The sequence below is a fragment of the Carcharhinus amblyrhynchos genome, chromosome 34 (genome assembly GCF_965287045.1).
Source record: "Carcharhinus amblyrhynchos chromosome 34, sCarAmb.v2.hapA, whole genome shotgun sequence".
Lineage (NCBI taxonomy): Eukaryota > Metazoa > Chordata > Chondrichthyes > Carcharhiniformes > Carcharhinidae > Carcharhinus > Carcharhinus amblyrhynchos.
The window spans coordinates 5,296,596-5,321,164 of record NC_137357.1 but is presented as its reverse complement, the minus strand read 5'-3'; the positions used below and the strand labels follow the sequence as shown (position 1 = coordinate 5,321,164).

At 46.2% G+C, this 24,569-nt stretch overlaps 1 protein-coding gene across 1 annotated transcript in view; it reads right to left on the bottom strand.

Moving 5' to 3' along the window:
* The window catches only part of bmp1a (bone morphogenetic protein 1a), a 209,879-nt gene that overhangs the window by 64,774 nt on the left and 120,536 nt on the right, over window positions 1-24,569 (bottom strand). The window contains exon 8 of the mRNA XM_080216817.1: window positions 17,960-18,084. Within this exon, the coding sequence (XP_080072943.1) occupies window positions 17,960-18,084 (125 nt within the window). The remainder of the gene's footprint in view (window positions 1-17,959; window positions 18,085-24,569) is intronic.

Below are 24,569 nucleotides of genomic sequence, written 5' to 3'. Positions count from 1 at the left end.
TACTTCAACCACTCCCTGTTATTTGACACTTCACACTAACATTTCTTCACCCGGTGAGCCTGTGGAATTCATTACCTCAGGAAGTCATTGATGCCAAAACATTGAATGTATTCAACAGACGGCTGGATATAGCACTTGGGACGAATGGGATCAAAGGGGAGAAAGCAGGATTAGGCTATTGAGTTGGATGATCAGCCATGATCATGATGAATATGTGGAGTGGGCTCGAAGGGCTTAATGGTCTCCTCCTGCTCCTATCCTCTATGTTTCTGTGTTTTGAAACACAGAAATTTGTGTACAAGTCTATCACATCTCCATCTGCCCTTAACCTGCTCTACTCCAAGGAGAACAAAATCAGTTCCTCTGGTCTTTTCAACGTAACTGATTGCTCTCATCCTTGGTACCAGTCCAGTAAATCTCCCTATCTTTTATGTTTCTAAGTTCCACAATGCCTCTCTTCTCCCTATGGTGATGTCCTTGTCTGAGATTCCACTTTCTTTTCTTCATAGGCTTCGACCCCTTGTGCTCCTCAAGAAACTTACTACACCACCCTACCCACCCCCCACCCTCAAACCCACACCACCACCCCCCCCAACTTCTCTCAACACATAGAGGAATGGATTATCCACCATTACAGAAAAAAGGCTAGCTCTGCCACTGACTGACTTGCAATTACATTGACCACAAACACTCCTTAAGTTGTACAAAGTGCCGTTGTCGAGATCGAAATTAAATAATGCGCTTGCGCTTCCAACCCAGAGGCTTTGGAGCCAGTCCCTCATTAGCGCTCGGTCCGTCCTGTTGCCTGATGCAAGAAGTCGTAAACTTAATGAAGGACGATTGTGTGGAGGGGTGGGGGGGTGGGGTAGCCAGTCAGTCGCCTATTAACCTCTAACTGAGAAAACTATCCCGATCGGAAAAGCAGGTCAATGTCGGCCTGTTGCTGTGCCTGCAGCCTGAGGGCTGAAACGGATAAAGTAATCAAAAACACATTGGAAACAGCTCCTTCCAGTCAATGACCTCTGCAAGGTTGCAACACCCCAACAGCACGTAGTGTACAGGTTTTGCGGGAGACTGACCTCCCTTTTCCAGGGGACGAGGCCCATCATACCACATCTATTCCATGTTTCAGGTTGCGACAAGGAATTGGCCTGAACTGGCATCGGTCGGCATCTGGAAAGCTGTCCAATAGCCCCTCTAGTAAAGGCATCGCTGCTCATGATACATAATGTGAAAAGCACAATGGCTGTGCTTTTAAGAGCCGTAAGGGAGCACGGCTGCTTCTTTACACAGAGTCTAAAATCTGAGATGTTTGGTTAATCCCCACAATGATAAAGAGATATACGAGCCAGACACAGCTGTCCCGTGAGAAGTGCACTCTGCAGACAGCTGAAGAGCAACATGTAGCTCACACAGGAACTCTGCAGGATTGAGCGCTTCTATTGTGAAAAGCAAAAGCTAGGAGAGAATTCATAGAATCTTACAGATCCCACCAGAAGGAGGCCTTATGGCCCATCTTGCCTGTGCTTCGAAAGCACGGTCCAAATTATTCCGACTCTTCCCTGCTCTTTCTCTCAGCCCTGCAAATCCACTCCACTTCCCCATGGTGACGAGCACAGCATGGTGGCACAGTGGGTTAGCACTGCTGCCTCACAGCGCCAGTGACCCAGGTTTGATTCCCAGCTTGGGTCACTGTCTCTGTGGAGTTTGCACGTTCTCCCCGTGTGAAGTGAAGCATGTACAGCTGAACTCTATTAACTATGCTTTGCACGGTGATTAGCAATGCTGCCTCAGCGAGCCAGGGACCTAGGTTCGATTCCTGGCTTGGGTCACCAACTATGCGGAGTCTGCACATTCTCCCCATGTTTGCGTGGGTTTCCTCCCACAGTCTGAAAGGCGTGCTGGTTAGGTGCTAAATTCTCCCTCAGTGTACCCGAACAGGCGCCAGAGTGTGGCGACTGGGGGATTTTCACAGGAACTTAATTGCAGTGTTAATGTAAGTCTACTTGTGACACCAATAAATAAACTTAAAAACTTACCTACGCAGTTCCCTTCTGAAAGCTCCAGTTGAATCTGCTCCCACTGCCCTTTCAGGCAGAGCCAGATCATAATGTGTTAGATAGGGAAAAAAAATTCCCATCTTCTTGCACACACTGTATTAATCTCAAACCGACTGCTGACTGAATGTTAAGACAGCTGTTAATGCAAACAGCTATGCTTTTTTTGGTTGCTGTTCACAGTCTGAATCTGGCTGAAGCTCTCTGCGGCTTGTATTCTGTTGTTCTAAATACTTGCTTGCGTCTTTGGAGAGGCACATGGCTGTTCTCCTTTGCTAACATAGGCTGCAAAGCTAAAATAATAAAACGCACTGAAGTTCTTGGACCGGGTGGGGAAGGGGAAACGGCTGATCCCTTAGTGGGTGCATGTACACAGTTCCGTAACTCTGAACAGTCGTGTTTTTTATATATATATAGGCAGACACTGAACACCAAACTAAATTTAATATCGACCACATGCTGCATCGCCTTCCGAACACAAAGTAGAATCTGTACTTCTGAACAACCTGCGATGATACTCTTTTCGCAAATCAAATGGATCTGTGCTTGGAATAGATTAGGTGGTATATAGAATCAAAGAACCCCTACGGTGCAGAAGGAGATCATTCAGCCTATCGAGCCTACACCAGCCACAATCCCACCAGGCCCTAATCCTGTAACCCACACATTTACCCAGTTAATCCCCCTGACACCAGGGTCAATTTATCATGGCCAATCAACCTAACCTGCATATCTTTGGACTGTGGGATAAAAATCAGAACACCTGGAGGAAACCCCACACAGGCATGGGGAGAATGCCAGGGTCCTTTGATCCAGCTCCAGCATTCAATAAGATCCTGACGCTCGAACCAAGACCGGAAAGTCCCGCCCAAGGTCAACAAACATTTCCACTGTCCGCCCCTCGCCCGCTCCAATTCTGTGGCAGGTGGGGCAGTACAATTCCCACAGCCCCACCTTCCCCCACTATCATATATCTTAGTTCCAAAAATTCCATTGACTTTCCTGAATGTACTAAATGAGGATCATTATTCTGTGGAATTCTCTTCCGCAGAGAGCAGTAAAGTTTATTTATTAGTGTTACAAGTGAGGCCTTACATTAACACTGCAATGAAGTTACTGTGAAATTCCTCCTTGTTACCACACTCTGGTGCCTGTTCAGGAGAATTTGGCACAGAACCAGCATGCCCTTTGGACTGTGGGAGGAAACTGGAGCACCCGAAGGAAACCCATGCAGACACCGGGTGAAGGCACAGACTCCACACAGACAGTGACCCAAGGACTGTGGGAAGAAACCAGAGGAAACCCACAGAGACACGGAGAGAATGTGCAAACTCCACACAGACCCAAGCTGGGAATCGAACCCAGGTCCCTGACTGTGAGGCAGCAGTGTTAACCACTGTGCTGCCGTTCATATATGAAGGGATGAGACAGACAGATTTAGGTCGACAAGAGAGTCACGGGTTCTGGAGCATAGGTGGGGAAATTGAAGTTAAAATCAGATAAACCACGATCATATTGAATGGCAGAGCAGTCTCAATGGGCCGAATGGCCTACTCTTGCTCCGTGTCCTTATGATTTTACGAGAGAGCATCCATATTGATGGGGTAGAGAATTCTAAATCCTCACAATCCTTTCAACAACATAAGAACATAAAAACATAAGAAATAGGAGCAGGAGTAGGCCATCTAGCCCTTCGAGCCTGCCCCGCCATTCAATAAGATCATGGCTGATCTGTCGTGGCTCAGTTCCACATTCCCGCCCTCTCCCCATAACCCTTAATCCCCTCTCTTATCAAAAACCCATCAACCCGCGTCTTAAAAATATTTAGCGAGGTAGCCTCCACCACAACAGAATTTCTTCCTCATCTCCATCCTCATTCTGAGACTGTGAACTCCCCCGCAATGTTCAAGATTCCCCAGCCAGGAGAATTGTTTTCTATCTACCTTCTCATGCCCTGATATGTTTCAGTGAGATCACCCAGCTGCAAAGAAGGAACAAAAAAAATTACAGCACAGGAACAGGCCCTGCGGCCCTCCAAGCCTCTGCTGCCCGAATGAACTAAAACGCCCTACCCTTTGAGGGACCATATCCCTCTATTCCCATCCTATTCATGTATTTGTCCAGTCGACCTTTAATAGTCAGCATTGTGTTTGCTTCCACTACCTCCCCCGACAGTGAGTTCCAGGCACCACCCTCTGTGTAAAAAATTTGCCTCGTGCATCTCCTTTAAACCTTGCCCCTTGCACCTTAAACCTATGCCACCTCATAATTGACTCTTCCACCCTGGGAAAAAAAAACTTCTGACTATCCACTCTGCCCATGCCTCTAATAATCTTGCAGACTTCTATCAGGTCGCCCCTCAACCTCCATTGTTCCAGTGAGAACAAACCAAGTTTCTCCAACCTCTCCTCATAGCTAATGCCCTCCACACTAGGCAACATCCTGGTAAATCTTTTCTGTACCCTCTCCAAAACCTCCACCTCCTTCTGATAGTGTGCGAGCAGAACTGAACACTATAGTCCAAGTACGGCCTAACTAATGTTCTACACAGCTGCAACATGAGATTGGAAGATAGGATGTTAGAATTTGGTCTTTGCAAAATTGTAAAATGCTAGTGGGGGAAGCATTGCATGATTCCAATTAAAAGGTAGTGCTTTTTCTGCGCTTAGAAATTTAAAAAGCAAGTACATAGAGCACCCAAACTGAAATATTATTATCCAAAGACCAAGCAGTGGTTTTTACCACAACAACAAAATTTTGAATTTAGCCAATCAATTTGAATCAGGCACTTAGATACCAAAAACCTATTAAATTTAAATCTGATGGTTTTGACAACTAAGACTACTCATATTGTGGGAAGTATTGATATGTCAACATTGTGGGAGATATTGATATGTCAACATGAGTATAAAAGAAAGGGGCAGGGGGATAAAAAAAGTTAGAGCAACTGCCATCTTCCAGAGCAAATACCTCTCAGCTCTCTCTCTCTCTCTCGAGAGAGAGAGAATCACTGGCTCTCATAGCCTCATGTATGTCTTAGAGAAAATAGCAAAGGTACCAAAGAAGAAAGAAGTTCAAGACAGAAGAAGCAACAGAGAATATTCTGAGAAGCAAGGTGGCACAGTGGTTAGCACTGCTACCTCACGGTGCCAGGGACCCGCTTGAGTCATTGTCTGTGTGGAGTTTGCACATTCTCCCCATGTCTGCCTGGGTTTCCTCCGGGTGCTCCAGTTTCCTCCCACAGTTTGAAAGATGTGCAGGTTAGGCGGATTGGCCATGCTAAATTGACCTTAGTGTCAGGTGGTTAGTGGGGTAAATAAGTCGGGATTGTGGCCGCTGCAGACTCGATGGGCTGAATGGCCTGCTCCTGCACTGTAGGGATTCTATGAAGACACAAAACCTGGTTGTAACTTCAAGAGTGACTAAATTCTCTATGTTAATGAGTGGGATTTGTACTTATTTGAACAGCATACCATTAGAATCTTGTTTTATTCGGGAACAGCTAATGGGATTTATTCAGTTTGTGACTAGTTTAGTTAATTTGCTCACTAGTTAGATAAATAAATAGTTATGTGCTGATTTTAGAGAGTATGTCAGGGATTTATTTTGTATTTAACTGCTAGAAGTCGCTGAAGAGCAGGTCACACCACTTCAAACACACCTTTTCTCGATTGCAAAGGCAAGGTACTCCTCTTTGGGGGTTTTGTGTTAGTTCTCAGAAGGGTGATCAAACTCCACTTTATAACAATACTAATCCAACAATTTAAGCCAGCATAGTTGCAGTGTCTTGCTGGCAATGTTAGATGCAGAGAGTCTTCAGCCTTCTCTCTGGCATCAGTGAGTGCAAGTCAGATGCTGACCCCAGAGTACTGACAGCTCTCCTGGGACAACTCTTGAGCACTCTTCAAAAGTGGCTCCAGAACACTGCTGCCAGAACAATGCCTGGCCAGGGACTGTCTCAACTAGAAAAGCACGTACAACTGGAGACTGGCAAAGGGGAAAAGTGATAAAAGCTGGACGAATAAAAATGATCTACATTTGCTAAATGATTCAGAATGACATCTCAGCTTGGAAAGACACAGACATGTAAATTAAATGCAGCATTTGGGCTCCAGCCCCTAACCTAATTGCAGTCTTCAGTGTTTTGGTTAACTCTCCCACACAGAGGCCATATGTTGAGTTATTTTTCCCACTATAGTAATTCCATTGCAAACATTAAGCAGAATAACGGAGTCCTGTGACATTCAAGTCCATTGAGCCTAACATGCATAGGGAGATCTTTTAGTTCAAAAACAGAAGAAGGGAGCATGAAGCTGGTAAACATCACATGAATTTGAGCGACACAGTGGCACAGTGGTTAGCACTGCTGCCTCACAGCATCAGGGATCGGCTTCAAGTCTGCACATTCTCCCTGTGTCTGCATGGGTTTCCTCCAGGTGCTCCGGTTTCCTCCCACAGTACAAAGATGTGTGGGTTGGGTAGATTGGCCATGCTAAATTGCCCCTTAGTATCAGGGAGAATAGCAAGGTAAAGATATAGGGTTACGGGGATAGGACCCCGTCAGGATTGTTGTCAGTGCAGGCTCGATGGGCCGAATGGCCTCCTTCTGTATTCCAGGGATTCTATGATTCTATAGTTCTCCCAGTGTCTCCATGGGTTTCCTCCGGGTGCTCTGGTTTTCTCCCACAGTCCAAAGATGTGCAGGTTAGATCGATTGACCGTGCTAAATTGCCCATTATTGTCAGGGGGGAATAGCAGTGTAAATACATAGGGTTGTGGGAATTGGGCCCTGGTGGGACTGTGGTCAGTGCAGGCTCAATGGACCAATGGCCTCCTTCTGCACTGTAGGGATTCTATGAAATTTAGAGATTAGAAGAAGTCCATTCTCCCCACCTCTCCCCACAACGTCTCTCAACCACCAAACATGTAGAATAGATATCCATGCTTGCCCATAGGTCCAACCTTCAGAAAATGAGCAGGATGAGTGATTCAGATCAATGTTAAAGTTGGGAAGAATGGCCGTAGTTTTACCAGCAGACCTGTCCTGGAATCGGGGCAGGCGCAGCTCGCAGAACGGAATTCTCCATTGGCCTCGGGCAGGATTTTGCAAGGCTCACCCGAGCGAGGTTGTGAGATACCAGCCAGAGAGTTTACAGATTGATTAATAACGCTTCATCCTCTAAAGTTAGAGTGGAGAATTTTAGTGAGGATTGCGACATCCCTATTTTGTCCTCATGGAATCAGGAGTTTGGACAAGGAGATGTTTCACACTGTTGGAATGAAGGGAATGCTATTCAGACAATGTGGTGGGGTGGGATCAAACTTAGGTACAACAGGTGTCCTACAGTCTTATCACTGGCTCTCCAAGTTTAATCTTCCGGGCAGTCAGTAAATAAATTGAAGTGGGAAGAGACTGGATGCCGTAATTTGGATGTGGGAAGAGACTGGATGCCGTAATTTGGATGTGGGAAGAGACTGGATGCCGTAATTTGGATGTGGGAAGAGACTGGATGCCGTAATTTGGATGTGGTCTGCTGCAAGAAGCATCCTGGGTGTAATGTGTCTCTGGCCGCTTCCGATTCTGTACTATCTTTGTAGTGGTTCCCACCGACTCCCTTCTCGCCTAACACGTCATTCGTCCAAGCGTCCTTTCCCCCAGTTCGTGGCCGAGTGACATTTGTTTTTTTTTGTGGCAGATTGTGAGGAACTTGAGCCACGGTTGCTTTTCAGCTCCCTCTTGCCAAGAGAGGAGCCGGATTCCAAGCTGGCTGCCAATTTTATTTCAGCCAAGAGGATTAAGTGATTAGAAAGTTTGCAATGCATTCTTCTTTCAGAAGCCTCTCGATGACACCAGGTTGACATCTCAAGGCCCCCAAGCACAGATCCGCTCAACACTGCAGCCACGTTTAACACAACTGCTCATCTGTCTTGCATTAATGTGCAAGTGTTGGGGGGGGTTTAGAATGAATGGTTGTGTCCCAGATGATTAGAGTACATCCCATTCCAAAACAGAAGGACGCGCGAGCGTTAATCTCAAATACTAATGTCCCAACATCTATTCAAAGAAATATTGACAGCTTCTCAGAAATATTTTGGTTTTGAAATGTTCATTGAGCTGTTTATTTCTTAAATTTCCCCCCCATCGGGCTCATTAGGTGATGAATGGTGCACGTACACAGTGGGAGAACTCTGGACATAACTAAAGGCCAGAGGCCTTTTAACAGGCCTTGGGTGGCACAGTGGTTAGCGCTGCTGCCTCACGCACCAGGGACCCATGTTCAATTCCCGATTTGGGTCACTGTCTGTGTGGAGACTGCACATTCTCCTCCCGTGTCTGCATGGATTTCCTCTAGGTTCTCCGGTTTCCTCCCACAGTCCGAAAGATGTGCTGGTTAGGTGCTAAATTCTCCCTCAATGTACCTGAACAGATGCTAGAGCGTGGCGACGAGGGAATTTTCATAGTAAACTTTGTTGCAGTGTTAATGTAAACATACTTGTGACACAAATAAAAAAATCTTTAATTTGCAACAAAGTAAAGTAAAATTTATTTATTCGTGTCACAAGTAGGGTTACATTAACACTGTAATGAAGTTACTGTGAAAATCCCCTAGTTGCCACCCTCCACCCGTTCAAGTACACTGAGGGAGAATTTAGCACCGAACCAGCACATCTTTTGGGGTGTCAGAGGAAACCGGAGCACCCGGAGGAAACTCACGCAGACATAGGGAGAATGTGCAAACTCCACAGACAGTGACCTGAGCTGGGAATTGAACCCAGATCCTGGCACTATGAGGCAGCAGTGCCAACCACTGTGCCACCGTGCTGCTCCATTTATACACATTTTATACACCCAGCAATCTGCCTTATGAAAACAGCAGTGTGTCTGTACAAACAAGTGTCACAAGGATAACAGAACATTAGAGTCCAAGAGCAACAAGGGGAGCACTGAGAGGAACTTTCTGTTTTAAAAGCTGGACAAGACACAGATCTTGGAGTGGGTAGCATTGGGTGGCGCAGTTCATGCCAATACCAGCTGTGTGATTTAACAGGATGAAGTTCCTGATGCCTAAAACTGTGGTGGTTGGTATGAGTGAGTAGGAAAGTCAACAAAATGTTTAAAAATAACAAGCTAACAGAATGGAACATGCAGCAATTCGCTGAAAGCACAACCGAAATAGGGGGGCTCGCCTTGCGATGCTCAAAGGCGAGATTTCATCTTGTTGTTGCAAATGCCGCTGTTAACTTTTGCTATGCAGAATACAGAGCATTCCCAAACAATAACTTGCACTTCACATGGCCTTCAGCACACACACACACACACACACACACACACACACACACACACACACACACACACACACACACACACACACACACACAGTCGTCTGGAGGTGTTCACTAGTTTCATCCTTGGTAAGGCCAAGTGCTAATTCTTCCTCCTTTAATGCTAATTCAGGCCCAACCCCACACCGTTTTCCCCCTCCCCCACTCTCGCTGCTATTTCCACTGCTCTTTTGAAAGCAAAGTCAAGTATGGCAGCGTTACTATACAGCGCGGAGAGGGCAAGTGTGTGCATGTGTGTGATTGAAAGGTCCAATGTCATAATATTGGATGAAATGCTGGGTTCCTGCCAGATGTCTCTCCTGAGACTTGCCTTGGGAATTTAATCACAGGCCCATGTCATTTGTAATCAGCATTATGAGTTTGACGGAGTGGACTTTTATTTCCGAGGGCTCTGATTTTTGAGAAGGGATGAAGGATTCACTGACTTTCACTGTTTAACACACAATGGAGCCTGAACTCCGCCGCAATCTTTCTTCCTATTGAGTTGGGACTTTCTCCCCCTGCAGCGTAGGAGGCTTGGGGTGATCTTATAGAATCTATAAAACAATGAGGGGGCATTGATAAGATAGGTTGTCAACATCTTTTTCCAAAACTTTGAGAAAGGGTCATCCAGAATCGAAACGTCAGCTCTTTTTCTGTCCTTTCAGACTTACTGAGATTTTCCAGCGTTTTCTCTTTTGGTTGTGGGTTCCAGTGTCCGCGGTAATTTGCTTTTATTCGGTCCTTTGCCAAAGATCAGGGAGTCTAAAACTAGAGGGCATAGGTTTAAGGTGAAAGGGGAGAGATCCAAAAGTGACCAGAGGGGCAATTTTTTTCACACAGAGGATGGTGAGTGTCTGGAACGAGCTGCCAGAGATGGTAGTAGAAGTGGGGTACAATTGTGTACTTTAAAAAGCTTTTGGATAGTTACATGGGTAAGATGGGTATGGAGGGATATGGGCCAGACATGGGCAATTGGGACGAGCTTAGTGATTAAATAAAAAAGGGTGGCATGGACAATGGGGCCAAAGGGTCTGTTTCTGTGCTGTAAACCTCTATGACTCTATGAATGATCTATTCTCCCCTAACCATTCCTGACACAATATAACACACAACAGACACCAGGCCAAAAGGTAACACACAATCCAAATGTCCCAGCCATTCCTCGAAGCTGATTACAAATCTACTACTGCACAAATGTATCCTCACTTTCATTTCTGTACACAAAACCATGTGCGTATACCCCATTTCCCAGCACTCTCGCTCAGATCTGTGCAACATTCTCTAAGCTTGACTCATCTCACACTTAAATTACTAGCCACATCCTTGGTTAGACCACAGTGAGTGCACTGCGTGCAGTTCCAGTCCCCATATTATAAGAAGGGTAAAGTAAAGTTTACTTTTTAGTCATTAACACTGCAATGAAGTTACCGTGAAAATCCCCAAGTTGCCACACTCCGGTGCCTGTTCGGTACACTGAGAGAGAATTTAGCACCTAACCAGCATGTTTTTTGGATTGTGGAAGGAAACCGGAGCACTCAGATGAAACTCATGCAGACACGGGGAGAACATGCAGACTCCGCACAGACAGTGACCTAAGCCAGGAATCAAAACCTAGTCTTCCCTTCAATTGGATCATGGCTGATCTCTTCCTGGTCTCAAATCCACCTCCCCACCTGTTCCCTATATCCCCTGATCCAATTTTTAAAATCAAAAACATATCTCCTTCTCAAAACCATTTAGATCTTAGAAACCTGTAATGAAGGTGAAAGTCCCGTCACTAAGTTACTTGATTTACATCACACATCTGTCCACAGCCAGCTCTCCTGTTGGTCCCTGCTGAATGCAGGCTGGGAGTCTGACACACCTGCTTTAAATAGGAAGTATGAGGTTCCCAGGTTTAACCATCAATTAGGACTCATCAGGCAGTTCACACTCTCATAAGCCAACCTCATTGGCCTGGCTGAAGTCATCACAAATCGCGACAGTGCAGAAGGAAGCCATTTGGCCCATCCAGTCAGACAATAATCCCATCCAGGCTCTATGCCCGGAACCCCACATTTTAACACCACTAATCCCTCTAACCTATGCATCCCGGGACACTAAGGGGAAATTTAGCATGGCCAATTAACCTAACCCACACTTTGGACTGTGGGAGGAAACTGGAGCACCCGGAAGAAACCCACGCAGACATGAGGAGAAGGTGCAAACTCCACACAGACAGTGACCCAAGCCGGGAATCGAACCCAGGTCCTTGGCACCGTGAGGCAGCAGCGCTAACCACTGTGCCAAATAATTCCGATTCCACCGCGCTATGGGGCAGCAAGTTCCACAAATTCACCACTCTCTGCGAGAAGTAGTTCCTCCTCTGGGAAGAATTGCTACTGGGACGAAAGATGAGAGCAGGTTTGTGTGCAGCATGGATTAGTTGGGCTAAATGTTTCTGGGCAATGTATCTGATGGAATCTTACATTTCTGGACTGTTCCAGCAGCAACGCCACAGGCTGACTCTGAATCACCCTCCTTGCATTATCCAGAACACGCTGTCACAAGTCAACCCCTCATACAGAGATGGGCTTCCTCTCCTGATTACTGTCAATGAGGCAGGCACTTCTGGAGTTGGCAAGGGTGGATTGACTATGTGATGATTCCACCTGTCGCACAGCTACCTGTCCAGGTTCGTGTGTGAGGAATGACTGCTGATGTGGAGATGTATTACTCTGAGAAGGGGTGAAGAGAAGGGGATGAGGGAACCATGAAACATTAAAATGCAGGGTGTACATTTCAAACCTGGGACTTTTCAAGCACACCTTCAATAAAAGGGCTGGGTTTGCTGTCAGGCAGTTACTGTGTTACTGTAAATGAGGTGTTACAATCTACCAGTTTAATTCTGTACTTAGTATGCCTGAAGGCGTTTTCCTCACTGCCTTTTCATTCCATTCTGCACAACTCATGGCCCTGCAAAAATGTGCTACAGCTCAGACTGTAGCTGAGGGAGAAAGGATTTCTGCTCGCTCTCTTCCAGATACTCTATCCGTTCTTCAGCATTTGTTTTTCTTTTTAATTCCCATTCATAGCAGGAGTTAATTAGCCTTCCTCCTGTTCTTGGCACAGCCAGGTTTGGGAATGTAAGAAGAGGTTGCAGGCAGCGCTGTAATGTCAGTGAGTAAGAGGAGGGAGAGGGCTGATTGAACTCCCACCCACCTAACAAAGGAACAGCCAATTCCGAAAGCTAGTGGCGTTTGCTACGAATAAACCTATCGGACTTTAACCTGGTGTTGTGAGACTTCTTACTGTGTTTACCCCAGTCCAATGCCAGCATCTTCACACTGTGAGTGAGAGGGCCATATTGCTAATGGCGCTTTGGGCTACTGAAGTCAACCTAGGGTGGACTGATGCCCTGACACACCCACAGGATGAGGTACCTCGTCTCACTCTGACACCACTGAGCTGCCTCACTGAGATTTACAGAATGATACAGTGCTGAAGTCGGCCACTGAATGCCCGGTGATTTTTAATTCCAATCCACCTGTTCCATCTCGTGGAACTTAGCCCTCTTCCAGTTCAGTATGCCTACACTTTGTACCTTGTCCTTTCCCACAACTATTCTGCACTGGATTAGATTGTGATCACTGTTGCCCAAATGCTCCCTGCTGAAATATGCTCCATTTCATTCCCTCAAACTAAATTTCAACCTTCCTCATTGGGCAGGATCAAGAAAATTCTTTTCTATATCTGCTTTTATGCATCGTGTAAAATTTGTGAATACAATGGCCCAACTTTGCTATGCTATAATTTTTCCTACAGCCATTTGACTAGAAGAAATCTGAGGGATCCTGTGTGTGCTTAGTTCTGTTTGCTTCAAACGATATAAAGACTTCATTTTAAGATATTTCTGCCGATGCACAATTACATTTAAATGCTAGACTGTGGGGGTTAACTAACTCTGCTAAGCTGAACAATTGTAGCCAACTTGACTAATGTAGAATCAGAAGGCATGATGGGTTGGCTAAAAATTGACTGCATTCCTGAAGGGTACACAATGCAGGCAAACAACAGTTCCCATAACAGCGAGAATTGCATTTCTAGATGGAGACAGCATGCGAAAAACATTTCCAATAACAAGATGAGGGTTGAAATATATTTAGATTTTAGAGTGCGTGTTCGGTTCAGTTCTCAGATTCCACTCATTTCACTACATGTTTTCTTTGTTGAAGGATTGGCCATGAAGCCAGTCTCCAAGTTCGCTTTTTGCTTCTGCCATGTTAATTCTTTAAAGTTCTTTTCAATAAAAGAAAACCATTTTAATACTCGAACCAGTGCTGTCCTCTCGTTTCTTCAAATGAATGAATGGACCCAACAAAATCTGAATGCAGCCTGTACATTGGCATTATATGGCTATATATTTAAGTAAATATACATATATATATATATATAAATAGTTATGCAGACAAATAGAAATTTGATGCCAACAATAGTTCACAGGCAGTTCTGAAATGAACGACCAGTTAATCTCACTAGACTGGTTATAATTGAGAGGGGGAGTGTTGGCTTGGAGACTGGGTGAACAACTTGTTTGTTGTCATAGACAGCCATGACTCTTTTAACATTCATTTAAACCAGCCTCACATCGACAGATTCCTCGGATTAATATCCTACCCGGCAGACCGCAAATTCGACAACACAATACTGGCTGGAACTTTACCGCCTTGCCCTCCCTCCCAGAATCGGGGCAGGCGAAGCTCACAGGTTGGCATTCTCTGTTGGTCTCGGGTGGGATCTTACGAGCCTGGGGTGGGCAAGGCAGTAAAATTCGGGCAACTCTCTTTGTCTGCTGTGCAATTTAATTATTTATCAGTGTGTCACCAATAAGCTTACTTTAATGCTGCAATGAAGTTCCTGTGAAAATCCCCCAGTCGCCACACTCTAACTCCTGTTTGGGTTACACTGAGGGAAAATTTAGCATCTAACCAGCACGTCTTTCAGACTGTGGGAGGAAACCGGAACACCCGGAGGAAAGCCACGCAAACACGGGGGAGAACGTTCAGATTCCATGTGGACACTGGCCCAAGCTGGGAATCGAACCCGGGTCCCTGGCGTTGTGAGGAAGCAGTGCTAACCACTGAGGCACTGTGCCGCCCTTGGACTTGTGTCCTAAGGTGGGCCTTGAACCAACCACCATTTAACCCTGAGCCAGGAGAGCCAAGCCAAGATGCGAAACCCACACTGAATGCGATGCAACCTTTTACAGATGCATAAGTGTGTCTGTATCAAAGTGTTGCATGGTCCTATTTGTAACATGACCCACATTTTTGCGGGGGGGGACTACATGCAAGAAGAGATTTATCAACCACACATTCTGAAAACAGTCTAAAAGGGAAGAGATACAGGGTTTGTTGATTAAAGAAATGAGTGCGTGTTGAATGTTCCCAGCAAGCATCCTCTACCTAACCTTTTGAGCATCGAGTTCGCCCAGGGATGTCAGAGCACAACTGGTTTGCATCAAAAAACATCTGGAAGCAGGATCTTGTGCTCTGGTAGGAGGACTCACAACAGCACAGAGGAGCTGAGCTAACAGTTCAGCAATGGGCGAGGGGAGTTGAAGGGCTGTGTGTTAGGAGGGGGAAATACACCGACAACCCCCCCCCCACTTTCATTTCAACTCTTTACTTCCTGCATTAGTGCACCAGATCACAGAGCACTCTGTGCTGGAAAGAGTACAGTTCAGGTGAGGGTAGAATCAGGCTTAACTGTGGAAGCTCTTTGCAGAATGATGGCAACACAGGAGGCCATTCAGCCAGTTGTGTTCATACTGGCTCTCTGCATGAGCTCTTACTAGAATGCTAGCAACACAGGAGTCCATTCAGCCAGTTGTGTCCACACTGGCTCTCTGCACGAGCTAGTGCCTCTCCTCTATATCGTCCTCTGTATCAATGCAAATATTTCCTCTTCAGCTAATGATCCGATTCTCCCTTCGAAGCCATGATTGAATCTGCCTCCCGCCCCACACTGAAGCAACCCATTCCAGATCCAAACCATTCGCTGTGTGAACTGGTTTTTCCACATGTCACCATCATTGCTTCTTCGCCAATCACTTTAAATCTGTGTCCCTCTGAGTCTCAATCCTTCCACCAGTGAACCAGTCTCTCCCTCCCCACTTTGTCCAGACACTTCAGGATTTTAAATGCCTCTATCAAAATCTCCTCTCAACCTTCTCCAAGGAGAACAGCCCCAGTTTCTCCAATCTATCCGTGCAACTGAACATAGGTGGCAAGGTGGCACAGTGATTAGCACTGTTGCCTCACAGCGCCAGGTTCGATTCCCGGCTTGGGTCAGGAGTTTGTGTGGTTTGTACATTCTCCCCGTGTCTGTGTGGGTTTCCTTCGGAAACTCTGGTTCCTTCCCACAGTCTGAAAGACATGCGGGTTAGGTTTTTTGGCCATCCTAAATTTCCCCTTACTGTCAGGGAGATTAGCAGGGTAAAAGCTTGAGGTTATGGGGATAGGGCCTGAGTGGGATTGTGGTTGGTGCAAAATCAATGGACTGAATGGCCTCCTTCTGCACTGTAGGGATTCTATGATCTTAAGTCCCTCATCCCTGGAACCATTCTTGTGAATCTTTTCCACACTCTCTCTCTAATGCCTTCATATTCTTCCAGAACAGAACACAATACTCTAGTTGAGATCGAACCAGTGTTTCATGCAGGTTGATCATAACTCCCTCGCTTTTGTACTCTGCGCCCCTATAAAAAGCACAGGATATTATTTATCAACCGCTTTCTCAACCTGCTGCTTTTTATAAAGCTCAGGATCCTGTACGCTTCTTCTTAAACTTTGTATGTGTTGTCAACTCCCAATGTCCAGAAGCATAAATAAAGAGAAGGCCCCTCAAAGTGTTGGAGGGAGAGGCCTAGGAATGGGTTGCACTTGGCAACAGTCAGTGGCTTCAGGAGAGGAAAGGCAATTGGCAACAATAGAGTTGCAAACAAGTGAACAAAAGGGGCAACATAGTGGCACAGTGGTTAGCACTGCTGCCTCATAACACCAGGGATCCAGGTTCAATTCCCGGCTTGGGTCACTGTGTGGAGTTTGCACGATCTCCCCGTGTCTGCATAAGTTTCCTCCGGGTGCTCTCATTTCCTCCCACAGTCTGAAAGGTGTGCTGATTAGATGCTAAATTCTCCCTCAGTGTACCCAAACAGGCACCAGAGTGTGGCGACTAGGGGATTTTCACAATAACTTCATTGCAGTGTTAATGTAAGCCAACTTGTGACTAATAGATAAACTTTCCTTTACTTTAAAAGTGAAGGTATTTTCTCTGCTCATTTTAAGTTCCTGCACTGTTGGAAAATAGATTTGTAACCCAATATCAGCCAGCAAATGCTCTTTGCAGACCGATTTGTGATTTACAGCCGTACTCGAGGGTGAAGCGAATGCACTGCAAGAGATCATGGCTCAGGTTATTGGTGCATTGTTGCTCTGCAGACCAAAGCTCACCCTTCTCTTTGTGCTCTCGAACCATCTTACCCTCGTCTCATGAAAAACTTACCCTCGTCCCTTTCTCACCATAGTCCCTTTCTTACCCAAGTCCCCCATGTCTGTGTGGGTTTCCTCTGGGTGACATAGAACATAGAAAAACTACAGCACAAACAGGCCCTTCGGCCCACAAGTTGCGCCGATCATATCGCTAGGCTTACCTATAACCCTCAATCCTATTAAGTCCCATGTCCTCATCCAGGAGTCTCTTAAAAGACCCTATTGAATTTGCCTCCACCACCACCGAAAGACTTAGTGGTGAGTTGCGTTGGCCATGCTAAATTCTCCCTCAGTGCACCCGAACAGGTGTCAAGTGTGGTGACTAGGGGATTTTCACAGTAGTTTTATTGCAGTGTTACTGTAATCTTACTGTGGGATGCCAATAATTAACAATTAAACAACCTGCCTATTCTGCTAGCCTATATATGTCTAGCTGCAGATCCTCACTCCCCAACACTGCTGAAAGACTGCGTACAACGAATCACCTCAACTTGCAAAGTAAAGTTTATTTATTAGTGTCAAAAGTAAGATTTACATCAACACTGCAATGAAGTTACAGTGAAAATCCCCTAGTCGCCACACTCCGGTGCCTGTTTGGGTACATTGAGGGAGAATTTAGCACCTAACCAGCACATCGTTCAGACTGTGGGAGGAAACTGGAGCACCTGGAGGAAACCAACGCAGACATGGGGAGAACTGAAAACTCCACACAGACAGCGACTCAAGCTGGGAATCAAACCTGGGTCCCTGGCGCTGTGAGGCAGCAGTGCTAATCACTTACCACTGTGCTGCAGTCACTGCTGTTATGGAGACGAAGCTGGTGAGATAGCAAAAACAGCAACAAGATATACACTCACTGAAGAACATATTCAGGCCATTCGGCCCTTTGAGCACTGATTTTCCTACAGTCAACTTAGTCCACATTTTGACTTCTCCCCATACCCTTTCAATATTCCTTGATCACAAACAATTATCTAACCCATTCTCAGGCCCCGCAATGTCTCCTGTGGCTCCGCTTTTTGATTACCCCATGGCCCTTCTTACCTGGGCACCTGTACAACTTGCGGGCCTGGCTGATGTCTCCCTTGCTGAGTCGTGTCCGCTGTCCTATCGGGGGCCGGACACCATTCTCATCGTACCGAGGAAGGATGGTGTCGAGGAAGATCCCCCTAAAAGGAAAGGCACTTGTCAGTCAGGCCTCCAGAGTTAGCTGTGTGCTCCAGCATAACGCAAGCTGGCAGAATGTAGAGGGCTGGTTCAGTCAGTACAAATAACTCCAGAGCAATTATAACCAATTGGAGGCAGAGAGACTGCGGAATGGGATTTGGAGGGAGAGAGAGGGGCCGGGGATGGAGGGAAAGAAACTGCGTGATCAGGGTTGGCAGGAGAGAGAATGAGCAACTGGAGTTGAAGAAATTACGGCCTTAGGTGACTGCTTCCTCCCAGACTATAAAGATATGCGGGTTAAGGGGATTAGCCATGTTAGGGGAGGAGTTATTCCTCCTGGTTATAGCTGTAGGGAGGCAGTAGCGGAGTGGTATTATTGTATAAACTATTAATCCACAAACTCAGCTAATATTCTGAGGACTTGGGTTCAAATCCCACCATGGCAGATGGTGGAATTTGAATTCAGTAAAAAAAATTAAGAATCTACTGATGAAACCATTGTCAACTGTTGGAAAAGCTCCTTCGTTTCACCAATGCCCTTGAGGGAAAGAAATCTGTTGTCCTTCCGTCTAAAGTTTATTTATTCATCTAAGTAGGCTTACATTAACACTGCAATGGGGTTGCTGTGAAAATCCCCTAGTCGCCACACTCCGGCGCCTGTTGGGGTTCACTGAGGGAGAATTTAGCACCTCACCAGCATGTCTTTCGGACTGTGGGGGGAAGTCGGAGCACCCGGAGTAAACCCATGCAGACGCAGGCAGAATGTGCAGACTCCGCACAGGCAGTGACCCAAGCCAGGAATCGAACCTGGATCCCTGGTGCTGTGAGTCAGCAGAGCTAGCCGCTGACAGCATCTGTAAGACCTGCTGAGATTTCCCAGCATTTTCTGTTTTTGTACTTCAAAACCACCCTGGATTTCACAGTTAAAAAAAGCAATAACCCTGGAAAAAAAATGCGGTAAAACTCAAACAGATAAAGCTCAACAGATCCACTGGTTGAAACAATTTAATGGTGTAAATATTTTCCTCTTGAGCTTCAACCACATTGTTGTGGCTCTCCACACATAACCAAGGGTCTATATATGATACTCTCTCACACACGGTCGGTGATTATCTGGCAGAATAGTTATTCCAGTCAGGTAATCACCATTCTATATAAAAACTGACAGTCTGGAAACAGCCTGTGACATATAATTAACGCATAATTGATAGATGCACCATCCACAAAGGATACCATTGCCTTTTATTTTTTAATTCATTCGCGGGACATGGGCATCGCTGGCTGGGCCAGCATTTACTGTCCATCCCCAGTTGCTCTTGGAGGGCAGTTCAGTGTCAACCACATTGCTGTGGTTCTGGAGTCACATGTAGAACGGACCAGGTAAGGACAGCAGATTTCCTTCCCTACAGGACATTTGTGAAGCAGATGGGTTTTTTCCGATAATCCACAATGGTTTAATGGTCATCAGTAGATTCTTAATTCCAGATTTTTTTTATTAAATTCAAATTCCACCATCTGCCATGGTGGGATTTGAATCTGGGCCCCCAAAACATTTTGGGATTAATAGTCTAGCAATCATACCACTAGGCCATCGCCTCCCTTGAGCTGTTACCTTCTATGCCATTAACAAATGCATTAAACAAGATTTGGCCTACATGTGACTCCAGAGCCACAGCAATGTGGTTGACTCTCAACTGCCTTTGGCAACTAGGGATGGGCAATAAATGCTGCCCAACCAACGATTCCCATGTCCCACGAATGAATTGATAAAAAGGGGACATCACAAGAATTTAAAAATAAAGTATCGCTCATTTAAGATGGGGATGAAGTGAATTTCTATCTCTCGGAGGGTGGTGAATCTCTGGAACTGTCTTCCTCAAAAGGCAGTGGAAGCAGAGCCTTTGAATATTTTTAAGTCTGAACGAGGTAGATTCTTGATTAACGAGGGAGCATGAAAGGTTATCGGGTGCTGTGGTAGGCAAGAATGTGGGACTGAGGTTACAATCATTACCTCACACTTCTCTGTAGTAAATTCCATCTCCCACTCGAGGTGGCACGGTGGTTAGCACTGCTGCCTCACAGCGCGGATTGAATGGTGGAGCAGGCTCAAGGGGCTGAGTGGCCTACTCCTCATCTGTACCTTTGTGTGTTCACATTTGTGAGGGCTGCCTTAAGGAGTTAATGAGGAATCTTTTGCAGCAATTTGATTGTCAGGAGGGGCATGAAGGAGTGGGGGGAAGTGGTTCTTGAAACATTCTGCTTCATTCCACATCTGTGCATTCCAGTGACTAATGAGCTTTTAGCAGATCAAAAAGGGGTTGGATCATTACGAAGGCCACAAATTGAAAAGCTGCAGTATATAAATGCTGTCTTCTGGGTGCTATCATGTCAATTGTCAGCCGCTTACATGAACTCTGCATTTATAAATTCACAAAGGAAAGGTCTGTTCATGCTCTGAAACAGCCGTCAGCCCACACCGACTTTGTGAGGGAAGTGGGAACGCACAAAATAGTTGTATCCTGGATGCAGTTCTATAAGAAGTTCAATGATCTCACAAGAATGGTCGAGGTTGGTGAATCTATCTTCAAAATGCTAAATCCCACCAATAGCACCACAACTCCACTAATGCCCCCTTCAATCACCAACCAGGATTCTCAGGTCAATCCCAACACACCCGCTCATATACGTGGCTTCACACTGCCAGCTATTCAACCATCACAGCTGCGCCACCCTTCCCTCTCTCTCACAGAGCAAAGTACACGTCCGGAGGCAGCAACACCAAGCTGGGATAGGGTGAGGATCAGTACTGACTCAGCACTGCACCATCAGAGGGTCAGTGCTGAGGGAGTGCTGCACTGTCAGATGCAGAGTGCTGAGGGAGTGCTGCACTGTCAGAGGGTCAGTGCTGAGGGAGCACTGCACTGTCAGAGGGTCAGTACTGAGGGAGTGCCGCACTGTCAGAGGGTCAGTACTGAGGGAGCACTGCACTGTCAGAGGGTCAGTACTGAGGGAGTGCTGCACTGTCAGAGGGTCAGTACTGAGGCAGCGCTGCACTGTCAGAGGGTCGGTACTGAGGGAGTGGTGCACTGTCAGGGGGTCAGTACTAATGGAGCACTACACTGTCAGAGGGACAGTAATAATGGAGCACTGCACTGTCAGAGGGGCAGTAATAATGGAGCACTGCACTGTCAGAGGGGCAGTAATAATGGAGCACTGCACTGTCAGAGGGGCAGTACTGAGGGAGTGCTGCACTGTCAGAGGGTCAGTACTGAGGGAGTGCTGCACTGTCAGAGGGTCAGTACTAATGGAGCACCGCACTGTCAGAGCGGCAGTACTAATGGAGCACTGCACTGCCAGAGGGTCAGACAAGAATTAAATCAAGGCAAGCGCAAGTGGGTATAAACGATCCCATGACACTATTTGGCAAAGATTAGGGGGCTTTTCCCCTGCCTCCTGTTCCTCAACCAACGTGATGATCTGGTCATTGCGACATTGTGATTTGTTTGCTCTGCACCAAGTGGTGTTACGTCTCCAACAATACAATGGCCAGTACACTGGCTGCGAGGCACTTTCTGAGATTCTAAGGTTGTGAAAGATTCTATATGAATATACGTTCTGTCCTTCGTTTTGATTCTTTCAAACACTTGGATAGGTAGCAGGCGAAAATGTTTGCACGTGGCAGCACTGTATTGCGTTTGCTGTGTTAGATATTCATTCAGAATGTTAGTCTTCAGTTCACTTTAGGTATAATTCAAGTGATCCACTTGGGAGCTTTTATTAGATATGCATTATGAATCAATTTTGTTTCTTGTTTGTAATTGATAAAAGTTCTTGCTAATTTTCTTATTATACATGTTAATTATATTTTTAACTAAACTGTTTGATGAAAGCTCCCAGTGGGTCACTTGAATTATACCTGAAGTGAACTAAAGACTAAGATTCAAAGAGTGCTCATGAGCATTTTCTCACTGATATTGGTTTAATGCACAGTTCACACTCCATCCAACACACTTCAGGCTGAGCTAGTCAGGTGTTTCACCATCATTTTAGCACATCCATTAATCATTTGTTTATAATGGATGAACGATCTCAGTGCTGAACTCCTTACACGGGTATCAGATTGTTCGAAACTGCTCTCACCTCTTGTAGTAACCCAACAGCAATTAACCATAGTGTTATAACCTGGTGTTGTTGAACTGTTGTGCTCCAGATCCCTCCCACACTCCAAAGATGTGTGGGTTAGGTTGATTGGCCATGATAAATTGACTCGAATGTCAGGGGATTAGCGAGGTAAATATGTGGGGTTACAGGAATAGGGCCTGGGTGGGATTGTAATCAGTCCAGACTCGATTGGTGTTGTGTGACTTCTTATCGTGTTACAGAGTTAGCTCTTTTGAATATCTCTGCCATGCTCTCAGGCACTGCGTTCCAGAGCCTACCCACCAGCTGTGTGGAAAATCATTTGTTCAATGTTGCCATTGCTTCTTTTGCAAATTAGTTTATTTATTAGTGTCACAAGTAGGCTTACATTAACACTGCAATGAAGTTCCTGTGAAAATCCCCTGGTCGCCACACTCTGGGGGCCTGTTCAGGTTACACTGAGGGAGAATTTAGCACCTAACCAGCACTCGTTTCGGGTACACTAAGGGAGAATTTAGCACCTAACCAGCACTTGTTTCGGACTGTGGGAGGAAACCAGAGCATCCAGAGGAAACCTACGCAGACATGGGGGAGAACATGCAGACTCCATGCAGACCGTGACCCAAGCCGGGAACTGAACCTGGGTCTCTGGTGCTGTGAGGCAGCAGTGCTAACCACTCTGCCACGGTGCTGCCCTAATCATCTTAAACTGGTGAGAACTGGTTTTCCAATCTACTGTAAACTGAAACAATTACCCTTCTGTCTTTCTTGATCGCGATCATTTCTCAGAACTGGCAAAATCTTTATCAACCTTATTTTTGCGCCTTCTCCAGCGTCGCTCGGCACTTTTGATGCTATGGAGATCAGAACTGCACCAAGTGTATTCTAACCAAGGTGAAATACAAGTTTAATAGTTACTTCCCAGCTTTTCAGTCACAAAACCCCCACAGTACAGAAGGAGGCAATTCGGCCCATCGTGTCTGCACCGACCACAATCCCACTCAGGCCGTGTGCCCGCCACCCCATGTATTTACCCTGTTAATCCCCCGACACTAGGGTCAATTTAATATGGCCAATCAGCCTAATCTGCACATCTTTGAAGTGTGGGAGGAAACCGGAGCACCCAGAGAAAACCCACGCAGATTCCACACAGATAATGACCCAAGGCTAGAACTGAACAAAGAACAAAAGTAAATTACAGCACAGGAACAGGTCCTTCAGCCCTCCAAGCCTGCAATGACCACACTGCCCGACTGAACTAAAACCCCCTACCCTTCCGGGGGCCAGATCCCTCTATTCCCATCCTATTCATGTATTTGTCAAGATGCTCCTTAAAAGTCACTATCTGCTTCCATTACCTCCTCAAGCATCGAGTTCCAGGCACCCACCAACCTCTGTGTAAAAAAACTTGTTTCGAACCCGGGTCTCTGGCGCAGTGAGGCAGCAGTGTTAACCTGTGTGCCACCATGCTGCCCATTTCAATTCTACTCCTCTGGAACATGGGCAGCATGGTGGCACACAGTGGTTAGCGCCAGGGACCCGGGTTCAATTCCAGCCTTGGGTCACTGTCTGTGCAGAGTTTGCATGTTCTCCCAATGCCTGCCTGGGTTTCCTCCAGGTGCTCCAGTTTCCTCCCACAGTCCAAAAGATGTGCAGGTTAGGTTGATCGGCGATATAAAATTGCCTCTTAGTGTCAGGGGGATTAGCAGGGTAAATAAATGAGGTTATGGGAATAGGGTCTGGGATGGGATTGTGCTCGGTGCAGGCTCGATGGGCCGAATGGCCTCCTTCTGCGCTGTAGGGATTCTATGGAATTCAGTCCCTGCGATTGACTTGAGTCTCTGACATGTTCCAGGCTTTCTATCTCTGCGTAATATGGAGTATATATTGCAGGCCAGGCAGCATCCCCCTGACAGAGTGTATCACTCCAAGGCACGCCATATTTCAGCCTAATCCCATTAATCTATCAATCTGGGCACAATGAGGCCAAAGGTTAAATAGAGGTTACACTGAGGTCGACTTGGAGGCAAAACGCACAGCAGTGAAGACAAACATGTTATGTCTGATTTTTAAGAGTACTGTGAGCGAAAGCATATTATCTGGCATCATCAAGTCAAACTCATTCCTGGCTTAGCTGCAAAGTACAAATAAGAAATGAAGTAGACTTGTTAAGCAGCCTGGCTGTGTGTCAAGCCAGATGCACTTAGTGCTCTGAGCAGCAAGTTGACACGTGTCACAGCTGGCAAAGGTGCAGATCTCCCAGCAACCTCCCCCCATCTTCCCCCAGAGCAGTCCCAAGCAATCTCTAAAGTCTGCATCGCCAGCCAAAATCGGACAATGGCCATCT